This window comes from Engystomops pustulosus, chromosome 5, assembly GCF_040894005.1.
Source record: "Engystomops pustulosus chromosome 5, aEngPut4.maternal, whole genome shotgun sequence".
Taxonomy (NCBI): domain Eukaryota; kingdom Metazoa; phylum Chordata; class Amphibia; order Anura; family Leptodactylidae; genus Engystomops; species Engystomops pustulosus.
The window spans coordinates 58858468-58886275 of NC_092415.1; the positions used below are offsets into that span (position 1 = coordinate 58858468).

General features: G+C 40.6%; 1 protein-coding gene and 1 long non-coding RNA gene across 3 annotated transcripts in view; one reads left to right on the forward strand and one right to left on the reverse strand.

The window, feature by feature from the left end:
• Window positions 1-4400: 4400 nt before the first annotated feature.
• The window catches only part of COLEC12 (collectin subfamily member 12), a 77075-nt gene continuing 53667 nt past the window's right edge, over window positions 4401-27808 (reverse strand). The window contains exons 3-10 of the mRNA XM_072152102.1: window positions 20002-20124; window positions 16150-16248; window positions 12646-13692; window positions 10038-10541; window positions 9815-9951; window positions 8509-8618; window positions 7302-7453; window positions 4401-5294 (exon numbers count right to left, since the gene is read on the reverse strand). Coding sequence (XP_072008203.1) covers window positions 5272-5294; window positions 7302-7453; window positions 8509-8618; window positions 9815-9951; window positions 10038-10541; window positions 12646-13692; window positions 16150-16248; window positions 20002-20124 — 2195 coding nt within the window. The 3' untranslated portion in view covers window positions 4401-5271. The remainder of the gene's footprint in view (window positions 5295-7301; window positions 7454-8508; window positions 8619-9814; window positions 9952-10037; window positions 10542-12645; window positions 13693-16149; window positions 16249-20001; window positions 20125-27808) is intronic.
• LOC140132834 (uncharacterized) lies at window positions 9849-27739 on the forward strand. 2 transcript variants are annotated; one of them, XR_011855724.1, is made up of 3 exons: window positions 9849-9974; window positions 10737-10864; window positions 27004-27739. It is a non-coding gene; the product is annotated as an uncharacterized lncRNA (long non-coding RNA). The 2 variants fall into 2 exon arrangements; XR_011855725.1 differs by lacking the exon at window positions 27004-27739 and adding an exon at window positions 11851-12057.

A 27808-nucleotide genomic window follows, 5' to 3' on the forward strand; every position in this document is an offset into this window, starting at 1 on the left:
AATACCCAATTATAATACTCCGATGCATCAATCCCCTAAAATACTCCATGGCCTTACCTACGGGTGGCGGGGGAAAGACTCCGGTGTGTGTCGCTGTGACGTCGCGATCTCATTGCTGCACTATTCCCAGCACAGCCAAGACCTCCCAGTCACTTCGCGTCAACACTTACCCAGGAATCATCATGCTCTCGCGAGATCCACACACATCGGTCAGTGGCCATCTTGGGTATGGGAAAATGAACATCAGGCCAGTACATGGGTAAGTATTAAAGGTAAGAGTGCGGGGCACCCGCTATGGGATAGCTATGGGATAGCTCACTGAACTCATCCAGAATGATAAAATAATTGTGAAACCTGCTGATAATGGGGGTGCAATTGTGGTCATGGATAGGGATAAGTATTTGGGTGAGATCCAACGACAACTTTACCTAGGTATTGAGTGTTGATTTATTACGATATGTATATTCACTACTGTTATCTGTACACCCTAATTGGACCACGATGTCACATTATGAATTGTTTATCTATGTATGTTCACTGATGATGTCACATCCTGCGGGGGATATAAACCCGCCCTGTAACACTGATGCTATTACTTGAAAATAGCTACATTGAGATAGCTGAAACGTTGTAATCTCCACTGGTGAAATAAACACCTATTTGTCACGGAGTGCTGCTTTCCTATTCTTTGCCTATTGGACGTTTGGGATCCTTGAGTCGGGCCTTTACAAGCCTGCACCCTGCCCTCGGATATAATCCATATTCACAGTGCCGCTTCATCTCTCCAAATTGCGAGGCACACTGTATGTATTATATGGTATATGGCGGCACGCTGTATGTATTATATGGTATATGGCGGCACGCTGTATGTATTATATGGTATATGGCGGCACGCTGTATGTATTATATGGTATATGGCGGCACGCTGTATGTATTATATGGTATATGGCGGCACGCTGTATGTATCATATGGTATATGGCGGCACGGTGTATATATTATATAGTATATGGCGGCATGCTGCATGTATTATATGGTATATGGCGGCACACTGTATGTATCATATGGTATATGGCGGCACGGTGTACATATTATATGTTATATGGCAGCACACTGTATGTATTATATGGTATATTGCGGCACACTGTATGTATTATATGGTATATTGCGGCACACTGTATGTATCATATGGTATATGGCGGCACGGTGTATATATTATATGGTATGTGGCAGCACACTGTATGTATTTTATGGTATATGGCAGCACACTGGATCTATTATATATTACATGGAGGACGGCGGATGTATTTTATAATATATAGCGGCATGATGTATTGATTTTATATTATATGGCGGATTGTTGTATGTATTTTGTGCTTTGTAGTAGCTTGCTGTGTTTATTCTATACTACACGGTGGAATGCTCTATGTATTTCGCATTGATTTATTTTCATATTAAACCAATATGATTGGGTCTGGTCCTGACACTCCTTGATATATTACATATACGGAGTAGGTGGGGGGCGTCTTTCTATAGCTCGCCTCAGGCAGCAGAAAGGCTAGGTTCACCCCTGCTTAAGACCAGACCTGATTTTTAAAATTTGCTCTGTGTCATTATAGGAGGTTATACCTTTGTAATGCTTTAACAAATCCAGGGGATTTTGAGATTGTTTTCTCGTCACACATTGTACTTCAAATTAAAAGAAAAATTTTGATGATATCTTTTGTGTTAGTTATGAAAAAAATGGAAATTTGGCAAAAATTTCTTAAAATTATTCATTTTCAAAGTTCATAATTTTCTGCTTTTCTTTTCTTCAGAATTGTGGGTGTAATTTTTCTCATATATAAGAAACCGCTGGTGACCGCTGTATGGGCGTAGGGCCGGGCATAGAACGGAAGGAGCGCCATTCAGAGCAGATCTGCATTGTCACATTTTACAGGTTATAAAATGTTTATTTTTTTGTAATTTGGACATATGGGGGATTATTTTTTTGTGGATGAGATCCACTTTTCAGGTACATCATTTCCAGGGGGTTCAATAGCTAATAATCACATTTTATTAATTTTCTTGGTGGTGGTTGAAAAAACATTCATTCTTGTTTGTTTTGTTTTTTTAGCATTTTTTTTCCCGGATGTTCACCGTACTATAAAAATAATGTGTTATCTTTATTCTATGGGTCATGGGTCATCAAGATTACAGCGATACCCCATTTATATAGCTTTTTTAAGGCAAACATGTTTTGCAGAATATGGAGAAATTTGCTAGGAATTTGCTTGTTTTTGCATCGCCATGTAACAATGGGCATAAGATTTATACTATTTTGTGTACAGAGCAGTTTTCGAGGTTATTGCCATGGTAATGATCGGCAGGGAGGGTGCCGATCATCTCGGCAATGCACAATAGACTGCTCAGTCAATGTGACTGCGGCGTCCATAGGGGTAAACAGGCGAGATTGCATAGTCACGATCCCAGATGTTACTGTGGGATCCCGGCTACTGCGTACTGCCAGGATCCATCATGGAGCCCCTCAGGCTCATTTGCATAATTATGAAAACATTTTTTTATTAAAAAAAAAGGAGATAAAAGGTGCAATGCGAATACCTGCAGAATTGATCGCAATGTGTACTCTAATAATGTAATTCTTTTATCTTTACTAGTTCAACTTACTATCAGACATTGTTAAACTGGGGGCAAGGCCATGGTAGGTCGGATAGCACTTGAGACAGACTGACTGTAATTTAGGAGGATTTTATTTTTTTAATGATATCATCTGTGCCAAACCTGTAATATTATTATTAGAGATGCACATAGACATAGGATGAAAAATCCAGTGCCTGCCATACTTCCTGCTTTTCCAAATTTATCATTTTCAATCATTGTACCGACCACAACGGTTTGTTATTATTTGTATTTTTTACATGTGTTTCATGGGAATAGTGAAAGAGCCAATAGCACATTACATTACATCCTGCCACAAACATCCCCTTTCTGTTATTTTTCACAGCGTCTATAGATGAGGACAGCTGATAGAAGACAGCAGAAGGTGCATATGATACTTTCAATACTTTTGAATTATTTTTGGCTTTTTAGTCTTTGTACTTAGGCAGAGAATGTACCCATATACCACACTTTTTTCCAATAGAATAAATCCATTGGAAATGAGGAAATTATAGTTAGAGATTAATCTCATCTTTGTTAAGATTCTCTTCTATTCTGTATGTTGGCTCCAGGACATCAAGGAGAATTTCTGGGACACACACAGCGGAAAGGAATGTCCCTAATGACCGCCATTTAATTGATTCTTTTTCCCATTAACCCCTGTATATAATGTACTTTATTTTAATTTTTTGTGTAGCAGACAATACATGACATAAAACTTGCTTGTTTACACCAAATTTGTGTTTTATATTTTAAAATGGGATATGAAAGTCATAGATGGGAGAATGACTTGCAAGTTCCCTTCTACTAGCCATCATGGAATAGTCAAAATATCAATGGATTTCAATGTTGTACAAGCCTTCTTCTTTGCCTGCAGTTGCATTTCCTTATGAAAATAATTTTTTTAGTTTCCAAAACTTTAGCTGAGTCAAGGAGAAGTTCTTTCAGTAACTGTTGATTATTTCGGTATGCTCATGGTGGGCTGATAGGACCACCAGATAAAAAGGAGACAAGTTGTACTGAATGTTTTACCATAAAAATCACATTTAATCTGCGTAGATACTCCTGCTCCATTACATGCCTCCCACATGTTACCCAGCACTTTCATAGCGGCAGGTTTCCTTTAAGATAAACTGTTTTATTAAATACATTTGTTTTGGTGAAGGAGGATCAGTGAGGTTATTATTTCCACTTTTTTAACCCATTCTGTCCCATTGCTCCCATCTCTCAGGCAACAATGTTTGTATACTGGATAATGTGAGTATGACTTGACCTCATTATATCTATTAGCCATTTGTCTCCCTTTATGAACATAAACACTAGATCGATCGGAGGTCTGGGACTTTTTTCTGCCTTTAAAAAATTAATACATTTTTTGTGGCATTTTTGGGTGGTCATGTTTTTTTACTTTGTAACTTGAATTTTTTATAAGGTCTTAAAGAGAAATCTATGAGAAAAATTACCAAAAACATTGCCATACCCAGAGCAGTCATGAAAGGAGAGAGGATGGCCCTCACACACAGATACGCCTTAAACGTCTTGTGCTTACTATGTAAACATCCCAAAATCAAAATGTTGGGTATGAAAACTTTTGAATATTTTGTTATAGACAAAAGCCATATCCATATATGAATCCAGCTATAGGACATGTTACATGTTACCTTCTTAAGTTTCATTATACAGTAATTGAATTTTAAACATACTCATTAAAATACTAATAAAAAGCAAAACATCCAAACAAAAATAATTTTTAACTTTTTTATATTTCCTGTATTTTCCACTTCCATTGTTTAAAATAGACAGACTGTAAAGTAATAGTCCATTTTCAATGTGAGACTTAAAGGGTATAATGTGAATGACATTTATGAGACCACTGTCTGTAATAAAGGAATGTTTTGGCAGGGAAAGTAAGAGGCTCACATCCTATCTGGAATTCATAGTGAACATTTTGGATACTCCATATTATACACTATAACCTGTAGCAAGCAGGGATTGTATTTCTTTTGAATAGTTTGGCCTAAACTCAGTCTGTAGACGGAACAATTTGGAGAATTGCAATAAAAATTTCCTAGGAATAAATTCTTTGAGTTATGTGATAACGTTTCTTATAAGTGATTGGCTGTTTATACCATAATGAATATGCTCCAATATTGTTTTCTTTGGCAAATAAATTCTAAAATACAAAAATAATAAAAAGCAAGTATCTTGTACAAAAATACAAATGTTTTCAAAAGCTTTTACAAAAATATTCCATTGAATAAGAACTATAAACCTGTAGTATGTTTCTCCTATACTTGGTTTAATTACATAACACTGTTTCAGTAAAGCTGGTAGACCTTTATCCAAAATCTATCTGTATATTCGAGATGATATTGCATAGGTATGAAAAATTGTATCAATATTTCCCATGTTGAAATAACTAACTCTAAGTTAATAGTCAAGGTTCAGTCAGCTGCAAAGTTCATAAAAAAAACATTGTAAGAAATTAGTTGGTGAACTTTTTCTTGGTCCAGATTCAGTGCTTATTGATATTGTGGATACACTCCAGTTCGATTTCATGTTTTCCTTCAAAAGGAAAGTAGTTTTATATTTCATGTCCATGAAAACATCCTAGTCTAGGAGATGTCTGAAGGCTGACCTGTAAAATATACAAAGAATTGTGATTATTTCTCCAACATAAACACATTTTCAGTAATTTTGTGAAATGATCTAGATCTTTGTCATAAAAGCCAAACACATAGTTGTCATAGCTGTGATCAAGTAGAGTCATCAAGAGCTTAACCACTGGACGATTGTGGAGTAAAAGAGGGGGGATAGAGTAGTCAGAGGAGAGTAATCTGGGTCAAAACTATTTGATGTGTTGCATTTTAGCAAGGACATTTTTTAACTGGATATTAAAGGGAATTTTTTTTAGCTAAAAATAGTTTCCCTTACATCCCCATAAATGGCATATTACCTGGCATCAGAAGGGGTGGATCTTGCTCGACCTACCCCTCCCATCTACAACTCCCTATGTCCCATGCCTCTTTTCAGAATGTCATGTGACCATGGTGATGTCATCTAAAGTCCTCCACCTAGTTATGTTTGCAACGTCTACCCAATGTATATATCTGATCACATTGCAGTATCATGACATAATCACAACTTGTCTCCATGGACTTCTATTTCTTCTCATCCTCCATGGAGACTGCTGTGATTTCATGTAATCAGATACATATTTGAGGTAGACTGTGCAAATATGAAGTTATCTTAGATGACGTCATTCTGGTCACATGGCATGAAGTGGCCAATGATTTTTACAGAGCTTTCTCTCAATGTTCCACATAGCAGCATGTTGTGCTATAAAATCCATAACTTTTTAATTTTTCCGTGTACAAAGCTGTGTGAGGGCTTATTTTCTGTGTAACAAATTTTACTTCTCTGAGATTGGCAAAAAAATTGGTCAACTTTCTTACATCGTGTATGTACAGTGGTTATATACTTACTGGAAGGGAATATATCAAGATCAGCGTTTGTCACACTGGTCTTAATACCTCCCAAACCCAAGTGCAACATGTGCCTATTATATGGCAAGGCCAAAACCAGGCTGCAATTGGCTCCATTAAGGGACTGGAGTCAATTATAGAAAAATGCCAGAAAACTGTAAAAGTAAGGAAAACCAGTCTCAGTCCTTGTCACTATTTAAAAATTCTGGGATGTAGGGGACCCACTTTTCATACAGCCCAGGGCGCATTGTACTCTTGATCCGCCACTGCTCTACACCATCACAGTTCTTCAATAAAGCCGGAGTGCTACAATCTGACTTTATTGTGCAAGCGCTGTAACTATGACGCTTGCGCTGTGAAGCTGCGGTGTAGCTCATCGGCTTCACTGTGCAGGCGCACAGAGCACCGGAACGAGGTAAGTATAAAGTTTTTTATTTTACTAGCAGCCACAGAGGGACTATATGGAAGGAGATTTGGGACTCTAAACCACTAGTCCATAAGGACCTGTGGTTGGTTTAGTGTCCTAAATCGCCATGACAGGTCCTCTTTAAAAAAAATTCGACCATCAAAATCAAACATGGTAAAAACCAGAAGCACTTACTCATAGATCCAGGAACAGTGACTGTGTTAATCTTCTTATATTTGCTATCCATGGCCTCCATACTTCTAAAATCAACTGTTACAATTATGCTAATAAGCCTGGGCTCTGAAGGTTGTTTCCAGAGCCCCTCAGTGATGTCTTTTCAGTGGTTTTTACAATGAGAAGAGCAGGTCTCCCCCCTCCTGCAGCACTTCCTTCCGCTAGCAGGACACTAAAGCTCCAAGATGACTGAGGATATACCCAATTTATGAGTCAGGGATTAACTAACTTTTGGTAGGTGAGAGCCCCCTAAGGAACTTTGCCTGGGGTCCAGTGGACTCTAGTTACACCACCGGATAATTCTATTTGATAGCTTGCAATTTAATTTTCACTTTCCATCATATGAGGTATTATTATGAAGCAGGTGTTTTGGTCTGCGCCCATGGGATAAATCTACAGTATGAACAAAGTTCAGCTCTGAGTAACATTAAATATATTTTAAAATTTACATATGCAAGAAATGATTTCTTGTCTCACTACAAACAGTTTCAAAAGAGTATCTTAATATTTGCTAGTTTACCTTTATCTTTGTCTATGTCTTTCTCGCAAATAAAGTTATTAACATCTTGACAATGGAAATCATTCCACAGGCCTGAATATATGATCCCTGCACAATCTTCTCCAGGTCCCATTTCAGGAGTCCAGTTATCAGGCTGACCGGGTTTCCAGTTTCTACAATTTACATTAAAATAGATGCATTAGAGAAGCACAGATCACCAGTGGTATATGAATATATATATATATATATAGCAGAAGACACAAAATCAAGTTGAAGCTGCTTTACATTGCCATGGGAAAAATAGTTTTTCACATCTTATAATCTGAAAGCACGAACATGCTCTCTGTATTGACTGTAGCTGTCGCTACAGCTGTGGTTGCCATTGAAGCGAATAGAAGCCACGGTTGCAGTCATTGTTACCAGCCAATGTAGAGAACACGGAACCAACTGCCTTCTGCCATTTGAAACAGGCATTTGAAACTGGCGTCTGCATTGAGATTTTATTTGCACATTTTTTAACTTCACATTTGTGAGTATATGTTAAACGACTACATCTCGAATGGCAAGAACGTATTACGCTATGTCTGTTTGAATCTCTTCTATTTAGCGATCGACTATAACTATCAAATAGAATTGGATGAAATCATGAAATAGGGTTTGCTGTTTGAACAAAGGCTTATTCTTAAAGGAAACCTACCACTTGTAGTGGCAGGTTTCTGATGGAAATACCGGGCACCAGCTCAGGGTGAGCTGGTGCCGGAGCTTATTTTCGTTAGTGTTTTAAACTGCGGTATCGCGGTTTAAAACACTTTTTAAACTTTATAGCCGGCGCAGGCAGGTACGCGCTCGGCGCTTACCATGCGCGCGGCTCTCATTCACTTCCTATGTAGCCGCGCGCACGGTAAGCGCCGAGCGCGTACCTGCCTGTGCCGGCTATAAAGTTTAAAAAGTGTTTTAAACCGTGATACCGCGGTTTAAAACACTAACGAAAATAAGCTCTGGCACCAGCTCACCCTGAGCTGGTGCCCGGTATTTCCATCAGAAACCTGCCACTACAAGTGGTAGGTTTCCTTTAAAGGAGGATCCTTTGACTGTACCAATATCCTAGAATGAAGTGGGTGGTCGTTTGAAAGCCTTTGGAATTGCCCGATTAAAAAGACAATAAAAAAAAACAGGAGCTCTGGTCAGACTAATTTTTATCATTATATAGGTTGGCTTTTATACATACGTGAAAGTTGGGATTGTGCCATCCAACCACTTCCATATATTCTCCTCTTCTGTGTCAGTAAGCCCAATCCAAAAATTACCTCTTCCATTAGCTTGCTTCTTGATGAATGTCTATTAAGGCAGAATACAGAAGGGCTTAAAAATCAATGATATATTTTCTTTTTTTCAACTTTATGACTTCAAACTCATAATGTCAGACCACTGTATACCCAAGGAAATAGTTACAACATAACTTGGGCTAGCTAGATCTCTTCTCCTTGTCCCTTTTTGATGAACTTGTGAAAAAGTTGATTGAGCATTTTCAATGCAGGGACACCTTTTTTAGCAATTTTTAATATTTTTAAAGGTCTTAAACAAAAGAAAACTATATACATTTCGTATCTCCATGAGAATACTGACCCAAAGAATAAAGGGGACATATAATATAAAGGGGACCACACAATGAAATCCGTAAATACAAAGCCCACTAAGCCTAAATGAAGAAATTGGATTTTAAATTCAACACAGCCTTTGTCAAACAGACCTGTGGAGGGATATAGATGAAGAGCTGTGGTTTGGCGTCGGAAGGGTGCAGTAGCACATGGGATACATAATGGTGGCAGTGGCTGGTCGCCACCAGTGGTTTGGAATACATTATACTGTGGTGGTGGTGGGCAAACAATTTCTTCCTTATATATTTTATTCACTGTGTTAACATCAGGTATGCAGCGGTGGTGGTAGGAATTCATAGAATTGAAATTCATAGAATTGTAAGTTCATGTGGATTGCCGTGCTACCACGGCGGTGGGGTGGCTCTGTAGAGGCTACTTGGGGTGTGGAGTAGCCTTAGTCCCAGGAGGTCACAGAGACTACTCAACGCCCTGACTTGCCTCTAAAGGTAATTTGAGTATACATAAAACAAAGTTTAAAAAAGGATATGCAGCTTTCTATTACCTAATAAAACATGTTTAGGGATAAGGCAGCAATCGGGAATACTAAAGAAAAGTAGAATCCAGATGGTAGATTTCCTTTAAATATGGCAGCTTCCTGTATGTCCATGTCAACCTTCAGGAAGCATTGTAACATGACCTGGGATAATGGTCAAGCCAATAAGTCTCTTCCAAAAGCAATAGATACCCAACTGTAGACAGCTTGTTTCACAATTGTTGTTCCACATCAGTACAGTCTAGGGACTGGTTTGGCTACGTGAGAGGTTTATGGAGATTGCTTTGAGAATTTCTACCCTTTTATGTTCTCTAGTATAAAGCTTATATCCAATGACTTTGATAATGGTTCTCACTCAGTATAAAGCTTTAACATGTATTTACCTGTTCTTCTTTGCTCTCTAGAATAACTAGCTTGGCTCCCTTTTCTTCACAGAACAGCTTAGCATCATCAAAAGTCTCTTTTCCATTTGAAAAATAATAGCATTTCTCTGTAAAATTCATCCATTCATATGGACAGCCTAAAAGGAAGGTAATAGATATGGTAAGTTATAGTATCATAAAAGATAAGGTGGAAAAAAGAATTTCATAGCTTCATTTCACTTACCGGACACTGAAGGAATCTTTTCAAGTTCAGACGTGTAGCCATCAAATAATGATGAGGATCTTACAGCATCTCCAGGAGGTCCAGGTGGCCCTCTAGGTCCTGGTAAACCAGGTAAGCCAGGTATGCCTGGTGGGCCAGGTGCCCCCCTTATACCAGGAATACCAGGTTCACCAATGATCCCTCTAATTCCCTGAGGGCCTGGAGGGCCAGGGGGGCCCTGTGGTCCATTTGCTCCAGGTGGTCCTGGTAAACCTGGATCACCTTTAGGTCCTGATTCTCCACTTTTTCCTGGTGATCCTCTCTGTCCTTTATTTCCTTGTGAGCCCTTCGAACCTCTTGATCCTTTTTCTCCTGGAGGGCCAATTGGTCCAGGAAGTCCCTTTTCACCAGCAGGTCCTGGCACACCTGCTTCTCCTTTATCCCCGGTCTGTCCCTTTGGTCCAATAGGTCCCATGGGACCAGGGGGGCCTCTATCACCTCTAGGTCCCCTAGGACCTGGTGGCCCTGTGATAAAAAAGGAAAGTATTATCCCTATATCTACATTTATGTTCATGAAGCATAGTACAATCAATCATAACTAGAAAATACACAGTGGAACAGTACAATGTAACAGAAAGATGCTGTATTATATAGATAAAGATGTCTGTATGTAATTATTCTGGGTTTTTATTCTGGAATTATCTTTTTAATTTCTAATAGATTCACTTGATAGCAAAACTCAACAACAAGGGATTGTCTCTACTATCAACTTACAGTTTACTGATCCTCTAGTGAATATCATGGACCAATGTGGGGGTTTCATTTCATATTTAAACATGGAACCTCTGGTGAGTGAGTATTTCTAGTCTCTACACTTAAAAGTAACATTTGATAGATTTTAAGTAAAAAAATCTGGAAAAACTTCACAATAATTATCTTTTGGGGTTACACCGGCCACCATAGGCTCCAAACTCAAATATTCATTTATCAACTGAGCTCATTGAAAGCTGACAGTCATTGGCCCACATTTATTAAAGCATTTTCTGTCTGACTTTGCACTGAAAAGAAAGTGCAAACTGCTTAAACATGTATTTATGAAGTGTGTTATATGTGTCGTCTCTGACAAGACAGAAAAAAAGATGTGCACCAAAAGTTTGATTAGTGATTTTGCTTTGGAATTCTAGTATCCTCTATCAACACTTGTGTTCTGGTTTCCATACATAACCAGATCTGTTGCATGATACATACCACTGCCTCTCTTAGGGACATTGATTTACTTTGATTAGGCTCTGTAAGGTTCTATCAAGGTGCAAGTTGTTTTTTTCGATCTGATCTGAATTTGTGACCAAGTCTTCAATGTAGCTACGATAGACTTTACATTTTAATGTTCAAAATATAATGAATGAAACCATTTGCCACTTTGCATTGGTAAATGATAGACAGGGACCTGAACCTATACCTACATGAAATTTATGGAATATTCTGTGACTCACCCATAAATGTCTGTAGGTGGAATACAACATAGTAAAATAAAAATGTTTTGATGCAAGGTCCTCGTAAACACAAGAGAAGAGTTAGCTGGCTCTCTCATGGGCATTGGCCTTTCTTTACTCTTAGAAGCAGTGGGTATCTTTAGTTTTATCATGCCCAATAGGGAATTAGATGTTACTAGGGTTTTTTGGCAGACTCTTGTCTTGTATAGTTGGCTGAATGATGATTTGGCCAATAGTTATTGTAAATAAATGAGTATCTTTACATTTTAATATATGTCGCCATATTTTAGAAAGTAATAGACCATGAGTGATTTATGTATGCATGTTGTAATTTTTTACAGCTTACAGTTTACAAACAACAGTTTACAGTAACATCACTACCGGATGATCACTACATGTTTCCTTAAAGGGGTAGTCCCTTGTTCTTTTGATCCTGTGGTGCTTTCATCCTGAGAACAAAATGCAGTGAACGTAATATCCCCTTAGTGATGATCCCTTATTATGGCAAGGTGTTGTCTGAACATTATTTCTTTCAACTAAAAGCTCTTTCATGGCCTCCACTAATTCTTTGTGTCCTTTAATAGGGTTGTGCATGTGACAGTAGAGACTCAAATTACAATACTGGGCCCATAAAATGAACAGAACTGATTGCTCAGGAACAGTTAGCCAGGATCAGTAGAGCAATTCCTATTAAAGGAATTGTCCGGGATTAGAAATAAAGTTTATGTATGGTTGGAGGAGCAGGGGGTTCTTTTAACAAAATAAACCTCTCATACTTACCTCTCCCCGCTCCCATTCAGCTGCTGTGAAGTCTGTCACTGCCTATCTCTGTTTGTATACAGAGGCCATCAGTGCCATCCAGACCACTGTCATGTGCCTACTGTAGCCTGAAACTAATACTGTGGAAGGTTCAGAGCAGTGGTCAGGATGGCACTGCTGGCCTCTGTATACAGACAGAAACAAGTCACTGATGGCACATAATGCTGGTAAACCGGATCGAAGAGAGAGGTAAGAATTAGGTTTCTTGTTTTAATACACCCCCACAGCCACATATATATTCTAACTTAAGAGATGCAAAGAATTGATGTTGGAAAATGTGATACAAGGTCAAAGAAGAAAATAAAATAAAATATTACCTTGCAATATTGTGAAGTTCTTTATTAGTTGTCCATGCTTTGAATCCACCAGCTTCATTTCCTCCATAATTATTGATAAGTTGGCTACTTCATTATCTAGTCTTTGTCTCATTGTATCTTGTTGTGTCCTAAGGGAAGATGTGTCTAGCTGAACACTGGAGATAGAGTTATTCAGCTGAATTAAATCTTCTGTGTGTTTACTCAGCGTATCCGTGCAAGTTGTTCGTACGTCATTGAGGTTACTAGTCAGCGTCCTTAGATGATGAGCAGTGTAACTAATATTGGAAATGATACCTACAATATCTTCTTCAAATTTCTGGAAACGCTCTTCCAAATAGCTGAATTTGTCATTTGTCCTATTTTCATATTCTTTATGATAATCCTGAAGATCCTTCAAGTTTTGCTCATTTGCTTGTGCAGTCACAGTAATGTTTTCTATCTGAATACCAAGATTGTTGAGTTGGTTGCTCATTTCTTCTACAGTCTCATTGTTGGCCTTAACAAGAGCAGAGTTATTTGTTGCTATGCTTTGTAGGTTCTGAACTCTTTCTTTCAACCAGTCTGTGTCCTTTCGTGTTTGAAGAACAGCTTGTTGAAGGCTTTGGAAATCATTCTTGATACGTTGGATAGCTTGGCTGGTGTCATCCACAGATCTCTGTAAAGTGCTTATAACTGTCCTTTGCTGGATCTGTGTCAAGTTTAAGTTACTTACGCTGATAGTGAGCATATTGCTTGACTGCATCTGACTTTGAAGATTTGTCTGTAGACTGCTCGTGTCCTGTTGTAAGCTAGAAACATAACTGTTATATACCTGCAGAGTTTGATTGACTCCATTGATCATTAGAGAATTATTGTCTAAAGCACTTTTCATTTGGCTTTGTTTAGCATCCAGAAGACCACCAGCTTCTTGCAGTTTCTCCAGGGTTTCCTTGTTTCGACTACTTTTTTCTGTAATCTCGCGAAGTTGTTGACGAATGGCTTCGATATCTGACCTTACACCAGAGAGTTCTGTGTTAGTGTTGGTTGACTTTTCTCCAGCTTGATCATCTGCAAAATATATACCATGTGATAGGAAATGATACAATCTTAAATTGCCTATGTTGTCATATATTTATCTTCTCTACCATAAACTGTATTCTTTTTTCAGTGACTCATTCTGAAATATATTCCACCCTGTAGAAATCCTTGAAAAAAATCTTCAGGTGATTAGAAAAACAGGAGGAATAGGTAAAAAGGTTACACAACAAATTTTGTATGTATGCAAAGTTCCTTTCTTTACAGTTTATGTGTAGGAATGATATAGGAAAGTACACAAATTGATTTACTATACTTAGAAAACAAACCCATCTCAATCATGTGATGTCGCACTCACACACTGGAAGCTGAGATATGAATTGCTATTGAATGTTCCCCAGACTGGTGAGCAGGGCCAGGGCGAGGGGTAGGCAGAGGTATGCCTTCACTAGTGTGCCACCTCTGCTCTGCCTGTGGGGGGAGTGCTGGTTGTATGTGCAATGTGGGGCTGATAGCTGGGGATGGAGATTCTCCTCTGCTCTGTCCAGTGCTGCGAGCCCCGACCCTCTCTTCATGTGGTTGCATTTTTGTATAAAGCTGGAGAAGTGACCATCCCTCCTCCAGGTACAAGAGACTCACCCCCAGCATGGAGAAACAGCATGGAGAACATGAAACAGGAGGTAAGTAAGTGACATGAGTTTAGTCAGTATGGGAGGGGTGAGGTTATGTGTTGTCAGTGGGGAGGATCTTGTTTGTCAATGGTGAGGATGTGTGTAAGTGGGGGAGGGGTGTGTGTTGTCAGTGAGGGAGAGCTTGGCTGCTGCCAGTTGGGGGTGTATGTTATCAGTGAGGAGGAGCATGTGTGTTTTTAGTGGTTGAGGAGACAAGCTTTGAAAATGTCAGTTGGGGAAGGGTGTGAGTTTCAGTGAGGGATTGCTTTTGATGTTGGTAGTGGGAGAAGGGTTGTGTGTGTTTTGTTAGTGTGGAGAAGGAGAGTGTATGTTGTCAGTGCAAGGGAGCTTGTGTATTGTCGGTGGGGAAGAGTGTGTATGTTGTCAGTTGGCCGCCCATTACCACCGGTCGGTGTTTGTATTTAGAGACTGACAGTGATGCAGTATCGATAGGCACTCGCCTACTAGAGCAGGAGTTCCGGGCTGTAGAAGACACATGCTATTGATGTACACTCACCGGCCACTTTATTTGGTACACCTGTCCAACTGCTCGTTAACACTTAATTTCTAATCAGCCAATCACATGGCGGCAACTCAGTGCATTTAGGCATGTAGACTTGGTCAAGACAATCTCCTGCAGTTCAAACCGAGCATCAGTATGGGGAAGAAAGGCGATACCGCGGTTTAAAACACTAACAAAAATAAGCTCCGGCACCAGCTCACCCTGAGCTGGTGCCCAGTATTTCCATCAGAAACCTGCCACTACAAGTGGTAGGTTTCCTTTAAAGGTAGTACTGAGGAACAGATTTGCTTTTTTTGCTCAGGAAAACTTATTTGCAATTTTTTTCAACAATAATTTGCAGACCTGTTTAGAATAAGTCAAGTACAGCTGAACCCGAACCTGGAAGTCCTGCTCGGGTGCCGAACTATAATGCTAACCCTCACTATGTATCATATCATATGCAACCGGCCAGTTCCCCAAGATCGATTGCGCGTGTTACTGGTGAGGAGGGTTACCGAAACCCAAAATTCTGGCTGAAGTTTGGGGTTCGGGTCCAATCATTATTCGCTGCAGGTGTGGTTTAGGCAAGATTCTGAAGCCACCCACTAATATTACCCACAATGTACCATTACTAGCTCTATAAGGCTACATTCACATTGACATGTGCCCGCCGTACTGTATAGAACATTGCGCACGGAGCCGCATTCCGGAGAAAGATAGGACATGTCCTATCTTTCTCCGGGCTATGGAAAGGTACGGTGCAGCACTTGTGCCGTGCACCCATTGCCGTGTATGGGGGAGGTATATACGTCGGCCGTATATACGTCGGCCTTATATACGTCCCCTATACGTGTGTGTGAATGTAGCCTAAGAGTAAGACCCACTGTTTATTGTAGGCTGTCAGTTTGGTTTATAGTGGGGTGCCAAGGAGAAGCTCCAGTTTATGATGTTGATATACTTTAATGAGGTGTATAGAAGGGGGCATGTATTTAAATAAAATAAATGGTAGAAACAAGTGGAAATGGCATTCTGGGAATTCCAATGATTAAAGCGCAACTTTCTTCTGAATTGGCTCCCCGCACTGCTATGGCCTTAAATTGTATCAGCTTCTTGAAGACTTCAATACGGTTTACAGCATGTGAGCAGAGTGCATCTACATGTACCAGATACCACCATCTGTTCATGAGAACTTGCATTCCACCACTGAGGCCCCATGCAGTAGGATGCATCAAAAGCATATCCACCCCTAGGTAAAAAGGATAAGCCTGGGAATGATACAGATAATGCAGGATAGGCAATAATAGAATTAGAATTTACCTAGTTTCTTCAGGTTCTGCTCCACCTCGGAGATCTTACTATTGTAACCTAGTTGTGACTTTTCTATGTCATCTGAAACGCCATCCATTCTTTCTACAACTATAAAAAAAAGACAAAGCTTTAGCTGACGTGCAGGTTATTGGGCTTTTCTGTAACTGCTGTCGGGGATCATGCGGCTTTTATGTGAGATCATGTCCTGGATTCTGCCGACAGGTTGACAATAAAAACTGAGACAAAACACGTTCACATTGTAATACCAGAGATTAGTGAACTTTGGTGCATCTAACAAATGCTGGGGATATATTGGCTGTCTGTTTGTGTAGCAATTAATGTGTCTAGGATTCTTCACTTATCAGTATGTGGGACATGGTCACCATAGCTTTGGTGTGTTAACGCATACTTCTTTATAATGGTAATACATATTTACACAATTATTTTACATTTTATCACACTCTATAACTCTAGAACAAGGTTATGGTATTGACTCACAATATTGCATCACAATAAAAGTATTATATAAACATGAATAAATGTTATTGGAATAGACATGTAGGCTTGTAAATTTAATAACTGGTTGAAGTGGTATGGGCATATTTGGATTTTTTAATATTGCATCTCTTATGTCATATTTTTCTGTTAAGTTCCACTATAGTTAGACATAGTTTCCTTCTGGATTCAGTATAGTCAGACATTGGGGCAGATTTACTTACCTGGCCCATTTGCGATCCAGCGGCGCGTTCTGTGCGGTGGATTCGGGTCTTCTGGCGATTCACTAAGGTAGTTCCTCTGACGTCCACCAGGTGTCGCTGCTGCGCTGAAGTTCCCCGAGGTCCGCCGGAGTGAACCATCCTATACTTGGTGAAGGTGAGCGTGTGTCCCGCGACACTTTCTTTTTTTTAAATGCGGCGGTTTCTCCGAATCTGTCGCGTTATCGTTCGGCCACACCCCCCAATTTCCGTCACGTGCACGCCGGCGCCGATGCGCCACAACCCTATCGCGTGCGCCAAAAACCCGGGGCAAAACAGGGAAAATCGGCGCAAATCGGAAATATTCGGGTGACACGCCGGGAAAAGTGAATCGGGCCCTTAGTAAATGACCCCCATTGTTTCCTTCCAGTTCCACTATAGTCAGACATTGGGGTACATGTATGACTATAGTTATTATATATATAAATTATGCCCTACCACTATTTTTTCTCCTATTTCTCCCACATATTATTTTACCCTGCTCTTACTAATTCACCTCATGGGTTATTATGCGGTGACACAGACTAATGCACTGATGTATAGAGAGGGATCTTCTCAGAGGTTATTATTGTAATTATTGAGACTATTATTATTATTATACATTTTATTATTTTTATTATTATGGAGATGATTATTAATAATAGTAAAAATAATAATAATCATCTCAATAATAATAATAATAATCTCCATAATAATAATAATAGTCTCAATAATTACAATAATCTGAGAAGATCCCTCCCTATATACCAAGGCAGTATATAGTTCTTAGTTACCAAAATTCTCCACCTTGTTAATCACTGAGGTTATAGCTCAGTGGGTTAAGGCGCTGTGTTATTATTGTACATGGACACTGCAGGTTCTGGGTTCAAATCCCAATGAGGATAATTTTTTTTTTTTTTTTAAATGATGATTTTTATTATTTTAATATGGCTAAAATTTGGGGCGTGGCCAGGGAGTGATTGGGGGTGTGGCTTAGGGGGATCGCCGCGGCACGCTACGCGTGCCGCCATTTTGTCCCTCTTTCCTTTTCCCAAATGTTGGGAGGTATGATAGTTTCCTTCCAGGTCCGCTATAGTCAGACACAGTTTCCAGATCCACTATACTCAGACATAGTTTCCTTCCAGGTCCACTTTAGGCAGACAAAATATCCTTGTAGGTCCACTATAGTCAGACATAGTTTCCTTCCAGGTCCGCTATAGTCAGACACAGTTTCCAGATCCACTATACTCAGACATAGTTTCCTTCCAGGTCCACTTTAGGCAGACAAAATATCCTTCCAGGTCCACTATAGTCAGACATAGTTTCCAGATCCACTATACTCAGAAATAGTTTCCTTCCAGGCCCACTATAGTCAGACATAGTTTCCTTCCAGGTCTACTATAGTCAGGCATAGTTTCCTTCCAGGTCTACTATAGTCAGGCATAGTTTCCTTCCAGGTCCGCTATAGTCAGACATAGTTTCCTTCCAGGTCCACTATAGTCAGACGTAGTTTCCTTCCAGGTCCACTTTAGTCAGACAAAATATCCTTCTAGGTCCACTATAGTCAGACAACATTTCCTTGTAGGTCCACTGTAGCCAGACATAGTCTCCTTCCAGGTCTACTATAGTCAGGCATAGTTTCCTTCCAGGTCCGCTATAGTCAGACATAGTTTCCTTCCAGGTCCGCTATAGTCAGACATAGTTTCCTTCCAGGTCCACTATAGTCAGACAAAATTTCCTTGTAGGTCCACTATAGTCAGACATAGTTTCCAGATCCATTATAGTCAGACATAGTTTCCTCCCAGGTCCACTATAGTCAGACATAGTTTCCAGATCCATTATAGTCAGACATAGTTTCCTCCCAGGTCCACTGTAGTCAGACATAGTTTCCTTCCAGGTTAGACATTTCTGATAAATCTCCACCTTTGTTCTCATGCATCTATATAGAGAGTAACAACCCATGCAGCTTGTAAGCAACCAGTATTTTCATGCTCCCTTTTATTATAATAAAGTTTTTCCACTTAATTATTTTTATGATGTTTTTATTTTTTATGTGAATTAGAACTGATTTGCAGTTTCTTTAAAGTTGGAGTCACACAGGGTTACAGTAGCAGCATAGCGGACAAGGTTTAAACATATGTTATCCACATGCTACAACTAAAACCTTTAGAGCAAAGGGTCTTCTGCTGTGAGTTTTAAACCTGCAGGTCAACTATTTCTGGGAGGGGGGGACAGAAAATATTTTCTGCGCAAATATTAAAACTTATGGGAGACCTGTTGTACTGTAGGTTTGCTGCAGCTTACCAACCAATTGTGGGTGTTTATTTTGCATGTGGATTTTAAGAGGAATCGGGAGTGTGAAGAGGTGTGCTTCCACGCACCCTTCTCGAAGGCTACAGGCCTAAAGTAGGCTGTGGAATGGTGATGGTGGTGCAGGATGCTCCCATGCTTCACCATAACATTAAACTGTAGGGGATCTGGGTAAGCATCCTACTCAGGGCTGGTGCCAGGACTGGGCATACCTGGGAAAGTGCTGGGGCCCAGACCTGCTGGGGGGCCCACATAATCCAGGGGTGAGGGGGGCTAAATCTAAAAAAATCCATTGGCGGTGAGGGGGGCTAAATCTAATGAACCCATGGGGGGCTGTATATAAAATAATCATAATGGGGGTTGTTTGGGATGATAAACTAGAGAATATTTTAGGGAACAGGAGACAGTTTTAGTTTCTGAATTACAGCCATGTGACTTCACTGCAAAGGGGCCCACTGAGATTCTGTCGCCCAGGGGCCTTCTAAAACTTGGAGCTGACCCTGATCCTACTCCCCCATCAATTCCCCCAAAACGACTAATAAAAATTCAGCATTGTGTCTTTCCCATGTGGCTAAGAGTCTCATTAGGATACAACAAAAACAGCAATTATTTCACAAGGGGAAATGAATCAATTGTGACTGTTGGGCAATGAGACTAGACAAGTACAAAATACAACAAGACTAGCAATAGCCATATGTAATGAATGTTATCTAACACACTGAATGAAGGTCACATTGCCAATGTCAGCAAACATATTACTGTATCTCACATTATAACAGCCACATAACATTGCAATACTTATGATACTTGCACATACCTTTGTATCCTAGAATGGACACTGTGATAGTGAGTAGGGCACACAGAATATACAGCAGTATGATGGAAAATTTCAATGCCCAGTTATTTTTGCATTTTGTACACTGGGTTCCTTCTTGTATGCCTGATAAGAAACAATAAAGTATGTATATGATGCAGGGATAGATATAAGTCACAGACAGAAGATTTAATAGACAAAAGTTTTTGCATTTTTTTTTTAAATTGAGAACTCATGTGGTCACTTTGGGACTACATTTATTGGGAGAACATATGAAAGAAAGAAAAAATATGATGCTAAGTTGTTCCAGATAAAATCAAATCAAAAGACAAGGGGAAAACAAGGTTTAATCACCATAAGTGACAGGGCTTTTTTACTATGAGAACTGTCAATCTGTGGAATAGCCCTCCTCAGGCACTGGACACAGCAGGGACAGAAGAGAGCTTCAAGAAGGGTTATTTTACAACTAAATAACATTGATGGTTATGTTGTATAAAAGCCTATCCATACCCACTTTGCGATGCCGTAATAGTACAGTCAGGAAGGGGTTAAAGGAAATCTACAAACTTTAATCTACTTACTAAAGTAGATCCAGTGGTAGATTCCCTATGGCAGTGTCATCCATAAAGTATTTTTTATATGCCCTGGTATGCAGCCTATGTCCCTAAAAAACATTCTTTTATTAATATGCTAATTTGCCTCTGGGGCTACTGGGGGCATGTAATAGCCTTTGCAAGCTTCAGGGGCTAAGGCTATAACATGCCCCCAGTGGCCCTGCAGAGGCGCCTCCTTGTACATCTGTGCTCAGTGTGAACCTGGCGACATGGGCCTGCGTATGTGCAGTAGCTCCTGGTTCCCTGCTGACTTTAGGGGAACTCAGCTGTTGACGGTGCCAGAAGAGACAGGAGACTGACAATCGATGCGGGCGCACAAGGAGGCACTGCTGCTGCTATAGTGTGGTGGATGGTACAGCTGTATTTATAAAATGTGCTATAATTCTCACTTACAAATGCATGATGCCTAAAATAGACATGAAATATTTACATGCAGCAGTAGCCTCAGCCAAGCCAAGTTTACATAAATGAAAGCAATACATCATTCCCTACTGTTTATAATGTAATACATTATATTGCTATGATATACTCAGCACTTATGGGTCATGTAAGGTAATAGAAATGAATTGCTTCTGGAACACGGATCACTGTCAGAGCATATATCATTAATATTTTTCAGATTCATTATATTCTAATATTACAGTGTATCACATACATATCTGGAAACATGAATAATAATGATTAGTTGCTGCTATGTTTACAGGCAGTCCCCGGGTTACATACAAGATAGGTTCTGCAGGTTTGTTCTTAAGTTGAATTTGTATGTAAGTATGAACTGTATACTTTATAATTGTAACCCCAGTGAAAAAATTTTTGGTCTCTGTAACAATTGGATTTTAAAAATATTGGATTGTCATCAGAACCAGGATTAACAATAAAGCTTAATTGCAGACACCTGTAATATTGTTATGTCTGCCTAGTGCTAAAGTACAGTAAATTACCAACATCCAGAGGTCCGTTTGTAACTAGGGGTCGTCTGTAAGTCTGGTGTTCTTAAGTAGAGGACCGTCTGTAGTTTCAATTCAATTATTGTCCGCTTTGCTACAAATGAAGATCTGATGTTTGGAGGGATAAGCAGGTAATTCCAATATTACAACTAGAGGCATTGTGGCTGTTACTAGCCCATGCTGCAGGTACTGCAGGTAGTGCCAGGAGCTATCCATAAGGATTGGTGCTGATGACTGATGCTCTTTTGTCGTATTATGTTAGTTAAACAGGAAACATTTTAAAGGAAGTATTACAAAAAGAGGAATATTATAGTATGAATATACAATATATAATATATAGTCTGGTTACTATATATACGTATACAGCATGGTTACATGATCGCATCACTAATGTTTTTAATGAACTTCAGAATATTGCTGCAGTAAATACATTATTAAGTCTTGCTATCAGGGCCAATTGGCCTACTGTTCTGTATTTTGTAATATCCGCCACATCTGCTCCCCTACTGAGCACTGCCCTTGACCTTCTACTTATCCATGTGTTTTTTCTAAACTTATTCTGTTCTCATTACATTCTGCTCTTCTTTAGCCACACATTTGAAGTTCATTTTTCTTATTCTCCATTCAAAAATGATTGGTTTTGTTCTTTTTCTTCATCTCTTTCTTCAGAGATGAGACCCCCCACAGATCACAAGAATGGGGGGGGGGGGTTTCAATGTACCCCAGTCAAACTACCCGAGGTGAGCAGAGCAGCCAGCCACACATGGCCAGGCTGCCCCTTTCATCTCTAAGGAGCTGACAGAGATTTCCAAACGCCATACTCGGCAATCTTTGTCAGCTCCATAGAGATGAACAGGGAAGCCCAGACATGCTGGTCCTGCTGCTTCACCCATCTTGGGGAGCGATGATCTAGTGATCCGTGAGAGTTCCATCATTGAGACCCCCACAAATCAGCAAGTTGGGCCCTATCGTGGGAAAACCCCTTTAACCTTCAGACAGTAGAAGGTTACAGAGGAAGTTTGCTTGTAGTTTGCAACCATGAAAACTCATAGGTCTGACATGGGATGCAACAGGGTTCTTGTCATAGTTTACATGTGTGATATTTACTTTCTATTTCACAGATAAAGCAATTTTACAGATCACTGGTGATGGCAAATAAATCAAATAATAGTAAAAAAAAAAAAGGTGTTTAAGACTACATCCATGGAAGTGTTCAGTATATACTCCAGGAACAGTTCCATACGTTTAGGGCAGCCATCATGGGGGGTTTAGTGTGACTGTGTTCAGGGGGCCCTAAGAAGAAGAAGGGGCCCTAAGTCACAGAAAACCCTCCTCCCTTTCCAGGTGCAGGGAACTCACTGTGTACACAGGGGTAAATGATCATTCTGTGGGGTGCCCGCAAAATTAGCCAGTCAGGGGCCCCAAATTTCCTAGTGGCGGTCCTGCATTTGCTAGGAAAATTGCCACAGACTATACTGGCACATGGGGGCATCCTTTTTGCCTCTATCTGCCCAGTACATGTCACATCCAGCGAACTGCATTTTTCTACCCTGGTTCCTGCTGCAGAGTGATGTATATGGTCAACAGGGACCATAATATCCTTTGGGGAACAGATGTAACTGTATGGCAACTGTCTCTGGCATCGGATGAGCGTACACAAGGTAGACACCTTGAACATTGGCATCTGCCAATCACTGGAAAGAAGATTCCTAGAGATATTGATGGTAAGGGGCGCAAACATCAACATTTGATCCAAGATTCCAAAATATTATTCATACAAGACAGAAACCTTCATTTTTTTTTTTTATCATTCTTTATTGAACAATTGTAATATTAACATAAAACAAATTAGCATCACTTGCAATCGAGGGACACGCAGGTCCAGACAATATAAAGTATTAGTTAAGTACAATATATATATAATGGTATAAATATATATAGATGTATACGTATATTAGGACACGGACCTCAATAACTATCAGTTTGCCAAAACATCATAGGCGTAAGAAACCTTCATTTTTTAAAAACCTACAAAATAGTTTCCATCACTCTTATTTTCGGGAAAAAAGTTTCTTTTTTTATTTTTCTTGCACAAAACTTAATTATAACATCTGCTTTTCATCATGAATTTCATCACAAACTCTGACTCATTAAACCAACTGAAAGCACATGTTTAGATCCTGTGGTGGAATTTATCCTATACAGTTTACAAGACTATGGTGACCTTCGGCACATTGAATGTCTAAGAAACATGCCAATCTTGAAAGTTAACTTGGCTGCTAGAGCTGATCCTTTCTGTTGTTACCACGGTACAATGTTATTGTGAATAATGCAATGGCTTACTTAGGACAGATCTGTGACATTCCCATCACTCCTCCTCAAACCAGAAAGCAGCTTTGATAATCCTGGAATTTTACAGTTTTAGATCAGGTTCTGCTCATCATACAAGCACACAAGTCATAGTCCCTGAGGAAGCTTTTCAGTAATTTATTAAACCAGTTGGCCTTTCCTTGGTATTGGTCATCATTGTGAGATAACTGAGGGTTTAACACAATGGGGCTCATGTACTTACCCGGTCCTGTCGCGATCCAGCAGCGCGTTCTCCGTCGAGGATTCACTAAGGTAGTGCGCCCGATGTCCACCAGGTGTCGCTGCTGCGTTGAAGTCCGCCGGAGTTCATGATCCAATGCTGGGTGCAGGTAAGTGCGTGTCAAGCGACACTTTTAAAAAAAAAAATACAGCAGTTTTTCCGAATCCGTCGGGTTTTCCGACAGCCATGCACCCCGATTTCCGTCGCAAGCATGCTGACGTTGATGCGCCACAATCCGATAGCGTGCGCCAAAAACCGATAGCGAGCTTGACCTCAGCACTCATCTCTCTGCTTCATTGACTTTATACAACTAATTTACAACCCACTACAAAGTTGATTTTCTAAATGATGTCACCTTGCTGGGCCATGAAGAAACAGAGTCTGAAAGGTGTTGTGCTGCTTGACACCATACTGGTGGTTTATTGGGTCAATTTCTGTCCTTTAGCATTCCCATCAAACTGATTTCCCAGCCACTGTACCTGCGCAGGGCACAGAGTCAGAAGCCTTTCAATTGAAGGGGAAATAAGCTGCACTAGCCAAGTCATGGACAAGCGCTTTAACATCCATTGCCAGTAATATAAACAGCCAGTGGTGGAACCACAACCATAGAGGCTGTTACAAGGCCCAATGTGGCTGCCAACTCCAACTGAGACCTCTGGACACAGAGACAGTTGCAGCAGAGGTGAGGAGGAATACCTGGGTGAGGAGGAATAGTGGTAATACCTGTTTAGTTATTACCTACTTCTCACTCAGCCTCTTAAAGTGAACCTGTCACCACACCAATCCCCCCCCCCAAAACACAGTACCTCCTTCTGTAAAATGTACTTCCCTGGAGGTGTTTTTAGGTTTCTAGGTTGCAGCATGAATGAAAAATCTTTCACCTCCTGCAGTCAGGTCACCCCACCTCCTGCAGTCAGATAACCACACCTCCTGCAGTCAGGCAATCGCATCTCCTACAGTCAGGCAATCGCATCTCCTACAGTCAGGCAACCCCTCCTCCTGCAGTCAGGCAACCCCTCCTCCTGCAGTCAGGCAACCCCTCCTCCTGCAGTCAGGCATCCCCACCTCCTGCAGTCAGGCATCCCCACCTCCTGCAGTCAGGCAACCCCACCTCCTGCAGTCTGTCTGCTATGCCCACTCTTTGCATCTGAATTCCCGGCCCTGCCTCCTATTTCAGATGTTATTCTCCAGCTACCTGGAGATCTAGGAGTCAGGGATAGGAATTCAGATGCATGGAGTGGGCAGAGCAGACTGACTGCAGGAGACAGGGTTACCTGACTGCAGGAGGTGGGGTTGCTTGACTGCCTGACTGCATCCTGCAAAAGAATAAAACATGATTTTTCATGTATGCTGCAACCTAGAAATATGCTAAAATCACCTCCAGGGGATGTACATATTACAGGAAAAGGTACTGTTTGGAGGCTTGGGAGGGTAAATGTGGTTTGCATAAAGGGATCCTTCTCTGGGTCTGTACTGAGGCTCGAATTGGCCGCCTCCAAGGTATGTATCTTTCCTGTGTGTCCAGCTACTTAATCATGTGCATTGCCCCCCCCCCATCCCCATTCAGTAAGTAACCTCTAACTTTCTATCTGAGATGCAATTAGAAAGAATGGTCTATAATGATGTCCTTTATGCTTTCTGCCAGCAATGCTTTACATAATAGGAAGTAAATGTGTAAATGTGAAAGCATGAGAAGTATAGCGTTAATGTTTGTAGTGCATAGTGCATTTGTCATTGTAATTGTATTTTGTGGAGGGAGTTTTTTGTGCCAGTGTACGATTGAACCCGCCTCTCCTGTGTGGCGTACAATTGCACCATAACCTACGCTTTTACAGGCCAACTACTCCATGGCCACCTTCATAACCCTCTACGCCCACTTAGTGTGAAAGTGGTATAAGGAGGAAAATTAAAAAGGCCAGATTAACTGTCTGGCCTACATTTATCAAAAGTAGTGCAAACTTCACAATGTGCAGTTTGCCTCTTTAATGTGCAGGGTGTGCCAGGTTATTGAGTATTGGTGCGCGGTCTTCATTAATCTGGCACACCCTGCACTGCTCGAGAAGTGTGCACCAACTTTCTTTTTGTCAAACCCTTAATAAATGTGGGCCTTTGTTTTTTGGACACATTCAGCATATAAATCTATGGATATAAGGCCGAAGATGTCCATAGACATATATTATCAGATGGATGTATCCTTTGGGTCACCTTCTTCAGCAGGATACACAGAATAAAAAGCGTAGTAGACTGTACTATTTAATCCTGCTTACTGCTGGAAAAAAAGGTATACGTTCAGAGGAGACTGAGATCTGTGGCCTCCACTGAACATATTTCTGGGGATGGGGTTTTTTAACTTAATTCATTTTAATGGAGGTGTGACTTACAATGTGGTGCTTCAAATATCATCTCTGGTTCCATACATATGTCCCACAAACATTTTTAATATCAGCTCCATTGACAGGGTACATGATCTTTATTATAATGTAGCTGATCTTCTTATGTGGCTATGTTTGTGAGTCATATGCTCCCTCCTGGGCCATAGCTGTGTTATACATACAGCAAATAGACTTGTAGCTGACCCAGAGGGATAGATAGAAACTCAACTTATATTAGGAAGTTGCAAACATATTTATCAAAACATCAAGCTTGTGTTTAATGTTTTCATTAAACTGGTCTAAATTATTTGTAAAAAAAGGTAAAACTGCTTTTAAACCATCATTCAGCTATACTTTACTGTTCATGCTATAGCTTTAATACCTTCTGTGATCCAAATTTGTAATAACTCTAAAATGACACCATGGTACGCTGTCTATAGTTATGCTCTGACTTCTTTCTCCCCTTTTTCCCCCTTTCTCAGGCTTTGTTAAGTCCCTTGGCATCTGAAACCATCCGGAACCTGCCACATGGAGACGTGGCAGAGGTCCACCTGCAGGACCATGGAGACCCAGCCCCCGGCTCCACCCGACCAGTTGAGGATCCCTGGTAGTGGTAGCCACACCCGGCTCGATGGGGCCTCTTTCCGGCACCCAGTTATCTACAACCACAACCAGCATTCCTGACAACTTTTGTGGCGGTACTGTGTATGAGTCTGCGGCAGGGTCTTCTGTTGCGAAGGCTGACATATCCTGGGACCTACGCCAACACAAACCAGAGGTGACTCCGAGTGGAATTCCAGTGAGGCCGGAAGGAGGTGTATATTCTTTTGACCTCTGGAATTGATGCACGACAACTGCCTCCATGCAGCACCAAGTGGGCCATGCAGAATACACCATGCAGACCAATAGGAGGCTAGAGGCATGCACACGACCTGCATTGCCAGCACGTGGCATTGACAAAAACAGAAGTCACACCACCTCTTTACCTTATAGCACCAATATCACCGGTTCCAGTACCTGTCTGCTAACAAGGAAAACCTGCAAACCCCTTCCACTCTGAATTGAAAATCCTGTGAATTTACTCAGCAAGGTGTTCCTGAATCAGATGTCCCCTGAGAATATCATTCACACCCCATTCTGTGCTGCAGCTTAGCAGGTTCTGAGTGCAGGGGCGTGTTTACAAGAGGACAGAGGAGGAAGGGGGTGTTGCGGGAAGGAGGGGGGACGGATCAGCTCATGAACACTTGGCTAACTCAATCACATGATTACAATGCAGAGTGGGGGGGG